At 42.4% G+C, this 10,376-nt stretch overlaps 1 protein-coding gene across 1 annotated transcript in view; it reads left to right on the forward strand.

Moving 5' to 3' along the window:
* Positions 1-1,025: 1,025 nt before the first annotated feature.
* TGM7 (transglutaminase 7) overlaps positions 1,026-10,376 on the forward strand; it is an 18,652-nt gene continuing 9,301 nt past the window's right edge. Inside the window, exons 1-6 of the mRNA XM_007935323.1 lie at positions 1,026-1,080; positions 1,979-2,161; positions 2,871-3,116; positions 3,710-3,828; positions 6,719-6,847; positions 6,936-7,113. Of these exons, the coding sequence (XP_007933514.1) occupies positions 1,026-1,080; positions 1,979-2,161; positions 2,871-3,116; positions 3,710-3,828; positions 6,719-6,847; positions 6,936-7,113 (910 nt within the window). The remainder of the gene's footprint in view (positions 1,081-1,978; positions 2,162-2,870; positions 3,117-3,709; positions 3,829-6,718; positions 6,848-6,935; positions 7,114-10,376) is intronic.

A 10,376-nucleotide genomic window follows, 5' to 3' on the forward strand; every position in this document is an offset into this window, starting at 1 on the left:
CAATATCCTCCAAGAGTTTTTCCTAATGGTTCACTGTTAACCTGGAAAATAGTTCAGATGATACCACTGAGATCTGACTTAAGCGCTAAAGTTTAAAACCATCTTGGTAATGACTTGAATTAAGGTGTGAAAGACAGTTCAAATTTTGCAGATGGTGAGGTAAAGCATTTGGGTGAAAGGATTAGGATTCAAAAAGTTCCACACAAGAAGGAAAGATGGACTCAAAATGAACTCATTTAGAAAAAAACATAAAAAACATAAGTGGAAGTTCAAAACACAAATGATACACAATCTGGCTGGGAGCAAACGTGACTTTTTCCTCTAGGATGCTGCTCTACTCACTAGAGATACCAGAAGCAGTCCTCTCCCTAAGTTGATGACCAAAGAACATCTCCAGACATAGATAAATGTCCCCTAAACAAGAAAAAAAAAAACCACCCCAAACTCACTTCCATGGAGTCGAATCCAACTAATAGCAACCCCTCTCTTTGGGTTTCCAAGGCAGTATCACTATGGAAGTAGATTGCCCAATCTTCTTTCCAAGAGGTGGCTGGTGAATTTGAACCACCAGCCTTCTGCTTAGTAGTCAAATACCTTAGGACTGCCATAGGGGGCTAAAATTGCCCTGACTAAGAATCACTGAGATAAATTGATGTACTCCTGGGGGAAAGTTCTAATAGAATTTAGTTGACTGTGAATGTAATATAAACATTGCCAGCAAAATAGCAAAGCAAATGCAATCTGAAGCTGCGTTATTACTACTACCAATTTTCCGGTTGTTGTTGAATCTACTCTGATTTATGGGGATCCCATGGTGAGAGTAGAACTGTGCTCCATAGAGTTTTCAATGGCTGAGTTTTCAGAAGTAGATCACCAAGCCTTTCGTCTGAGGCACCTCTGGGTAGACTTGAACTGCCAACCTTTCAGTTAGCAGCTGAGTGCTCTAACTGTTTGCAACACCCAGAGATTCCTCTACTACTAATAGTAGCTAATAACTGCTGAGTGCTTACTCTGTCCCTAGCACTATGCTAAGCATTTCACGTGTGCATCCTCACTTAATGCTCACGCGAACCCTACGAGGTAGGATTATTATTGTCTCCATGTTTCAGATGAGAACACGGAGACATTAAGTGACTTGCTTAAGTTCCGTATATGTGGAACGCAGCTGAGAAGCAATAGCTGTAGTAGCCCTGAACCCCTCACCTCCACCCACAGTATTCAAAAGTAGGGACTTACCCTATTGCTGAGGTTCCAGTCTTCTGTCAGCTCATTGACTTAATTTATACAAAGTTTAATATGCTAATTATCACATCAGCAGGATCATAGGGTAACTTTTAGACAGATGTTCAACAGAAAAAGTTATGAGTATGCTGTGGCTCTCCATTTCAGTTATCTGGAAACGTTTTGCTTTCTGGGACCTCTAGGTCTTGAGTACTGGCCAGGAATCAAATCAAATCAGATCCACGTGTCAGATCTATTAGTGGAGGCTTGCATGTTGCTATGATGCTACACACATTTCAGCAGACTTCCAGACTAAGACTGACTAGGAAGAGAGGCCGGGTAGTCTGCTTCCAAAAATCAGCCAGTGAAAACCTGATGGATCCCAATGGTCCAATCTGAAGTCATGGGGATGAGGCAGCACCAGGCAGTATTTTGATATGTTGAGCACGTGGTCACCATGAGTCAGGGGCCAACACAACGACAGCAGCTAACAAGAACAACAATTTGGGAGCACTGTGGCTCTGGGCTCAGATGCAGAGGTCACTAGGATAGGATTGTAGTGCTCGCACAACTGGGCCAGGACCTCCTGCACTGTCCGCTGACGCTGAGTCGTGATATCAGGGGGCAGGGCTAAGAGCTGGGAAGGAATTTTACCCAAGTCAGAGGCCAGTGCCACTGAAGAGTCTGAGAAGTGTCAAGGGACTCCTGAACCCAGGGAGCTGCAGCTGGGCATGACCTGTCCCCTGATCTCCCCCAGTGGCAGCCTTGGAGCTCAGGTCCATCGACCTGCAGAGTCTCAAGAATAACAAGGAGCACCACACACAGGAGATGGGCCTGAAACGGCTCATCGTACGCCGTGGCCAGGCCTTCACCATCGTCCTGAGCTTCAACCGGAGCTTCCAGCCCCAGACTGACAACATCACCTTCATGGCTGAGACTGGTGAGTTTGCCCCTGCCTCAAAGCCCTTTGGGCTCCCTCAGAATGGAAGTGCTAGCAAAGGTCACCTGCAGGGTCCCTGCCCTCTTTTCTGAGCCTCCTTCCCCTCTCTTCTCCTGGGAGCTCCCTAGGACTCTCATGTGGAGTTTCTCTCAGTACTGTTAAAGAAAGATACAGCCATCTCAGCAAACTGATAAAGTATCATAACCAAAAAAAAAAAAAAAAAAACAGTGCCATTGAGTCAATTCTAACTCACGGCATGTGTCACAGTAGGACTGTGCTCCATAGGGCTTCCAATGGCTGATTTTTCAGAGTAGATTGCCAAATGTTTCTTCTGAGGTCTTTAGGTGGAGTTGGGCTACCAACCTGTCGGTTAGCAGTGAGCACATTAACCATTTGCACACTTAGGCACTCCATAGTAATAACAGCCAATCTTTAATTACACACCAAGAATTGTGTTAAAACTTCATATACATTATCTTATTTAAATTTTAAGACATGAACTTTCTGTTGGGTACTATTACAATCCCCATTTTACAGATAAGAAAACCGAGGCCCAGAAATCTTAAGTGGGCTCAGAGTTGCCTAGTGGCAGTAAAAGCCTTAAACTGAAAGGTTTAGCAAGTGGTGCGAGAAGGTGGGGGTCTTTCCAGTCCCCCTCGAATCACACTACAAAGACGTTTTTAAGCTTTAGGATCATTCTTCTACACAGGACCAGAGCCCTTGGAGCTACTGGGGACCCGAGCCACCTTCTTACTCAAGAGTGCCCAACATGGGAATGTCTGGAGGGTTTCTGACTTCACCATTGACCTGAACTCACTCCAAGTCTCCCTCTTTACACCAGCCAATGCAGTCATTGGCCCCTACATGCTCAAGATCCAGACCTCCCAGGGGCAGGGTCACAACATGAGTTACCTAGTGGGGACTTTCATCTTGCTTTTTAACCCTTGGAGTGCAGGTAAGACTTGCTCATAGGTTGTAATGCTAACCCGACTCATTGAGAATGCTGTGACATTCTTCTACAAAGCCCAGAAGCTAAACTGCTGTCTGTCTATGCAAAATAATATCACATGCTCACTCAAATAATATCACATGCTCACTCAAATAATATCACATGCTCACGAAGAATTTTCAAGGTCATGAGGAAGACATTAATTGTGTAGGTAAAATAGATTTCTTAATCAATATGATTCTAATTATATTAAATATATGTGCATAGAAAGAGAAGGTGACCTGAATACATGAAAATCTAACAATGTACGTGTCTGGGGAGGAATGATTACTGTCACTGCCTTCTTTCTGCCAATCCATATTTTCCAGATCTCTTCAACAAGCCTGTGACTTTCATAATCAGGAAATAATACCATTATTTTTATAGATTGTATTATGGCCTCTAGAAAAACTCTTACAGGGGTTTGGTCTTAATTTCTGTTGCCATCTACTCAAGCAACTCATTGTTTCTCCTGTCTTTTAGCACGATGCACTTGTTATTGTTTTTAATTTTACTACTCTGCTTTGGTTTGGGGTTTTGGGCACTTCTTATCCACTCAGAGGATGATGTCTACTTGCCAAGTGAAGTCCTGCTGCAGGAGTACATCATGATGGACTACGGCTTTTTTTACAAGGGTCATGAGAGATTCATCACCATGTGGCCTTGGAACTATGGGCAGGTAATAGTGTCAGCAGGAATTGGGTTTGGTGGGGGGACTCCTTGAGGATGGCTCTTACATAACTGTTAGCTCGTGAAGGGCTACTACCAGGATCAAGGTGTAAGATGCTAGACCAATTCCCCAACCAGTGGGGAGGGAAAAAAAGGAAGGGGAGAAGTCTTTCTTCTTTAGTTTTTAGTATTTTATTATAGCTCTGGTGGCATAGTGCCTAAGGTATTTGACTACTAATCAGGAGGCTTGTGTTCAAACCCACCAGCCACTCCTCAGAAGGAAGGTTGGGCAATCTACTTCCATAGTGATACTGCCTCGGAAACCCGAGGAGGGGTGACTATGAGTCAGATCTGACTCAACGGCAGTGCGTTGTGTTTGCGTATAGAAAACTTAAAACACAATCAAAAGTAGGAAAAGAACAAACCAGTTGCCATTAAGTTGATTCTACTCATGGCGACTCTATGTGTGCAAAGTAGAATTCTTCCATGGAGTTTTTAAGGCTGTGACTTTCACAAGCAGGTTGCCAGGCCACCCCTCCAAAGAGCCTTTGGGTGGGTTCAAATCACCAACTCTTCAGTTACTAGTCGAGCGCTTAACAGTTTGCATCACCCAGGCACCCCAATCAAAGTAGACAGGCTGCGCTAATAAGCCTCTATGTTCCCATCTGTTACCTTCCGTAAGATCAGTTAATGGTGAATCTTGTTTCATCTATACCTGCAGTTTACAAATGACAGCTCATGGGCCCACTACCTGTTTTTACATGACCCACAAGCTAAAAATTGTTTTCACATTTTTAAATTGTTGAGAAAGAATTTAAAAATAATATTTTGTGGAATGTGAAAATTATATAAAATTTAAATTTCTGTGTACATAAATAATGTTTTATTGGAACACAGTTATGTTCCTTCATTTAGGTATTATCTGTGACTGTTTTGATGCTACAATAGCAGACCTGAGTAGTTGTGACAGAGAACCTATGGCCTGCAAAGCCTAAAATACTTACTAGCTGGTCCTTTACAGAAAATGTTTGCCAACTCTGGTCTTTGTGCCCTCATTCCCTCCACCTCACCAATGGATTTTTTTCCCCCAATTTTTATTGTTATTTGGGTAAAGTTCACTGAGCAAATTCATTGTCCATACAGAAGTTCATACACATGTTGTTTCATGATACTGATTATAATCCTCATAATATAACAACTGTCTTCCCATTTTCTCCATGTGGTTACCTTTTTCCTGTGTCCTTCTTTCTTACACATTCCTGTCCTCTGTGCTATCTCCCTGTGCCAGTACTGCCTTTCTGATCTCTCATTATCCATCGTTCTAAGCAGTGTATCTACCTGATAAAAATGTTTACCTTATATGCCTGTCTATTGTTTGGTTGGAAGCCACTGGAGTGAGTTCAATTCCAGGCCTGAAGGATGACTAGAGGCTATAGTCTGGGGTGGGGGGTGGGGTTCACCCATCTCTATCAGACCAGTAAGCCTGTTTTTTTTTTTTTTTTTATGATTTTGAGTTTTTTTCCTGCATTTTTCTCCCACTGATAGAGTGGGATCTCCTGCACTGACCCCTTTCCTAATTTCACCACTGGAATTTTTTAAACCAAATTGCAGATACCATGCAGTTTAATCCAGTAACACTTCAGAATACAGCTCCAATAGATAACGACTTTTCTGAAAAATTTAAACCATGATACTTGATCATCACTGAAAAAAATGAACAGATTCAAATGTATAGTCATTGTATGGTGGGGGGATCTTTGATTCTGGGCAACTTTTTCACTCTGAACTGCTCCTCACAGCCTGTGCAGTCTCTCTCTTCCACCCTCTGCCACCTCAGCTTTCTGTGCACAAACACTTAGAGGGAAGAGAGTGAGGAGGTAGCAAAACAAGGAGCCTTGCTGAGAAAGATCATATTCTCCCCATTCTTGCCTCTAACAATTTGTGCAATTTTTTGAAATTGAGACAAATACCAGTGCATTTGACAGCCAGAATGGTTGTGACATATGTTGTGAACATATGTCATGGCCTACATGGGCTTCTCCAGTGCTTACAGCATCAGCTCTGATCTCCTTTACTTGGTTTCCAGGCTCTCTGCATTCTTTTTCTTCTCCTCGCATGTCTGGGCCCATACTTACCCATTGGTCTTTCCTTACTCCTGCAAGTCCTCCAGATAGGAGAAGATCTAAGCCCCTTTCTCTGTTACCCACTGTGTTCACAGATCTCAGATAAATGCCCCATCCTCATCTCTTCCTGTCTAATCTGTCCTTCAAAACACATTGGCTCCAGAAGCCTTCTCAGACCTCTTCAGCCAACAGGGATCTCTCATCTTTCTAAATTCTGTTTGTGTTTTCAGCCAGAGTGACAGTTTAGTCTTCAGAATTCTGAATCTAATATATTCCCAATAATGTGGTATACACACACACACACACACACACAGAGTGGAATATTATTCAGTCATAAAGAGAATGAAGTCCCTATACATACTATAACATGGATGAACCTCAAAAACATCATGCTGAAAGTAGTAAGTCAGTTGCAGAAGGGCAAATACTGTATGATCTCACTTAATACTGTATCATCTCACATAAGCAAATATATAGAAACCAAAGATTACTAGTGGTTACCAGGGGTGGGAGGGATGGAGAAAGGGGGGTGCTTAGGGGACATTGAGTTTATGTTAATGATGGTGGAATAATTTGGAAAAGGATAGCAAGGATGGTTGCACAACTTGAAGAATGTAATCAGTGTCACTGAATACATGTAGAAAGTATTGAATTGGAGTTATGTTTTGTTGTGTATATTTTCACCCCACTTTTTTTCACAAAAAAGCCTGTGCTAGTGACTTGAAGTTTCAGAACTCAGACCTTTTCACTCTTCTCTCCCCCACCACACCTTGGAAGTTTGAAGATGACATCATAGATATCTGCTTTGAGATCCTGAACAAGAGCCTGTACTTCTTAAAGAACCCGTCCAAAGACTGTTCTCAGAGAAACGACGTGGTGTATGTCTGCAGGGTGGTGAGTGCCATGGTAAGGAGGGAAGGCTTCCCTGTCACTGTCTGAGAACAGTCTGGGTTTCCCCTGAGCACTGTGGACACCCATCTGTCTGTCCTTTCAGATCAACAGCAATGATGACAGTGGCGTGCTACAGGGGAATTGGGGAGAGGATTACTCCAGGGGTGTCAGCCCCCTGGAGTGGAACGGCAGCGTGGCCATCCTGCGGCAGTGGTCCACTCAGGGTGGGCAGCCTGTGAAGTATGGACAGTGCTGGGTCTTTGCATCTGTTATGTGCACTGGTGAGTGAGGGGGAGATGGGAGGCTTTTCCCATCATGATAACCCTTTGAGGGTGGGGCTGTTATTACCCTCATTTTCAGATGAATAAAATGTGGTCTAGATATGTTCAGTAGCTTGCTCAAGGTCCCACAGCTGAGAAAGATTGGGTGCTGCAGCTTTTAACCAGTGCACTATACTATCTTGAGGAATGCTGCACTTTTACGTGTGTGTGTGTGTGTGTGAGGGGGGGGGCATTTCCACATATTGCAAACCTTCTGGCAGACTCCTTGATGGGGCAGTTATTGTTGTTAGCTGACGTCAAGTAGGCCCCTGACTCATGGAGACCCCATGCCCAATGAAGTGAAACACTGCCTGGTCCTGCACCATCCCCATTGTCAACTATAGATTGGATCATTGTGATCCATACAGTTTTCATTGGCTGATTTTTGGAAGTAAATCACCAGGCCTTTCTTCTTAGTCCATCTTAGTCTAGAAACTCTGCTGAAACCTGTTCAGCATGATAACAACACCCAAGCTTCCACCAAAAGATGGGTGGTGGGTGCACTTGAGGTGTATTGGCCAGGAATCTAACCCAGGTCCTCTCCATGGAAGGTAAGAATTCTACCACTGAACCGTCACTACCTTGATGGAGCACTTAGACTGTTAAAATGGTCACCTGGAGGGAGAAGCCTGAGATTCCAAAGCGGGAGGCCAGACAGCATCTCCCTGATCCTTGCTTGGGCTTCTCATCTCTGCATGAACCAGGAGTTTAGGACAAGTGAGAGGAAGCTGGAGGTACAAACAGACAGTCTGGGATAGCCTGACTTTACCTGTTGGCAGAGCTGGTAGCCCCTAAAATGCTTCTCTGAGGGATTCTAACTACTCTTACTAATTAAACCATTGCCATGGAGTCAATTCTTATTCATAGCTACCCTATAGGCAGTGGCATCACTAGGGCTGGTGTCACCCAGTGCAGTAATTCATGGTGTCACCCCCCGCATGGACGTCCTCCCATATCAGACCATATAGAATCCTTAGTAATATTTATTATCAATTTACATCAAAGAATAATATGTGATAAATACAGCTTTAAATTGCTTAAATGTAATATTTCTTAGATTATATGAATACTAACAACAAAGCTGTTTTATAAAATCTTTCTTTTTCTTTTTTTTACATGGATTAAATGAGATATTAAACAGTGATTTTTTTTTTGTATTTTTATTGTGATTTGGGTGAAAGTTCATTTTCCATAAAGCAGTTCATATGCATTTTGTTGCATGACATTGACTGTAATTTTTATAAAATCTTTCTACATTTAATTACAATATTGTTAGTTATAACAGTATTTGTAACTGAGCAGAAGACTTTTTCTCTTTCTTTTCCTTTAATTACTACTTCAGTCTTGAAAAACTTAATGATATAAGTTCAAAAATACTAGTTACCACAATACGGTAGCAAAAGCACTAAAAATGTGACGGAATCAGTGATTATGAAAACACTGACAGCAATGGAAACAACAGCACTTGCTTTTAACATGTGCAGATAAAATCACGTGATTCAACGCATCAGTATAATGGGCACTAATGACAGCTCTGACCTGACCTTATCAGAAGGTTCAAAAAAGTAAATTAGCATAGATTTTCAGCCTTGTAGGTATATTGATACATGTAAGCTGGGCTTACAAAAAATATTTTTGTTTTGTAAGTGACTACAGGGATATTTTTATAAAAAATAAAAAATTTTTGCTTCAACAATGCACAAATATTTTATTTTGGTGTCACCCCCTCTGACAGTGTTACCTGGTATGGTCCACACCCTCCATATACACCCCTAATGATGCCACTGCCTATAGGACAGAGTAGAATTGCCCCATAGGGTTTCCAAGGTTGTAAATCTTTATGGAAGCAGACTACGTTGGAGCAGCTGATGGGTTTGAACCACAGACCTTTTAGTTAGCAGCTGAACACTTAGCCACTGCACCACCAGAGTTCCTTGGTAACTACTCTAGGGAACATCAATGTCGTATCCTTTATCAGTTATTTACAATTTAGTACAAAGCTGTTGACCAGATTATCTATGAAGAGGGAAAGACAGAGAGTACTGAAGGTGTCTAACTATCTCCCTACAAGGCTGGGGGCTAGGCTTTTATCTTTATATTTACATTAGTGCTTTATACAAAGGAGCTCTAGTGGCACAATGGTTAAACACTTGGCTGATAACCAAAAGATCAGCAGTTCAAACCCACCTGTCACTCCCTAGAAGAAAGACTGCTTCTGTTGAGATTACAGCCTTGGAGACTCTATGCAATAGTTCTGCTCTGTCCTATAGGATCGCTATGAGTAGGAATCGACTCACCGGCAATGGGTGCTGCCTGTGACAAGGTGATGCTTAATACATGTATTCTGAACTAACAGGTGAACTCAGGGGCAAATTACCTAATAAGCAATGTAAGTATAGGCTTGCTCATGCTTTCTTTCTAATCTGTAGTGAACAATTTCACACTGGTTTCACCACTTTGAGTGAAGGGAGACCCACTCCTGCAAGCTCCCTCAGACATTCCATGTTGGTTTGGTACTGGGCTTCATTACCAAGAGGCCTTGGCCTTTTGCAGCCTTGGTCTAACTCTCCCCACCACTAAGGATTTGTGAGAAAGTGGTGACTGGGAATGGGCATGTGACAGACAGGTGGCCCCTTTTGGGCTCTTTATTGAATTGAAACAAAAATTGATCACTTTCAATAGTTCTACCTGTCAAAGCCTTGTAATTCTCCCAGCAGCCTCAGTGGTTACTGTGTACTCCTCCTGGGCAGAATGAGAGGTAGAGTAAATCTCTCTCTAGATACCTTGCCTTACCAGCAGAGGGGGGCACTTTTCTTCTGAAATCCACACCTGACTCTTGGCTTGATTTCATCTGTTCCTTGGAAGGTGTGTGCATGTGGGTAGGAGATTTCTGCTTTGTGAGACTACCAGTTACTGAGGAATGGATTCTAATATATGGGGAGGCCCAGGCAATCTGTTTTAAAAAGGCTTTGTAGCACTATTCTAAAAGGTCACAGGAGGGAGGTGTTGTCTTGTCAAAGATGGTTAAGCACTCCTTGGTATGCAATTTCCTCCCATCTCTGTGATAGTCTTTTCTCCACTCTACCTCCCTAAGAGTCTATCTTGCTCTTTTTCTCATGTTCTGATTTCTTTATTATCTCCCCCTAACCCTTGTTTTTAATTTTAATTTTAATTTTTTATTTTATTTTAATTTGGGTGAAGATTTACAGAGCAAATTCTCTTTC

Source organism: Orycteropus afer, unplaced genomic scaffold (assembly GCF_000298275.1).
Source record: "Orycteropus afer afer isolate SDZICR_OR568_19922 unplaced genomic scaffold, OryAfe1.0 scaffold00026, whole genome shotgun sequence".
Lineage (NCBI taxonomy): Eukaryota > Metazoa > Chordata > Mammalia > Tubulidentata > Orycteropodidae > Orycteropus > Orycteropus afer.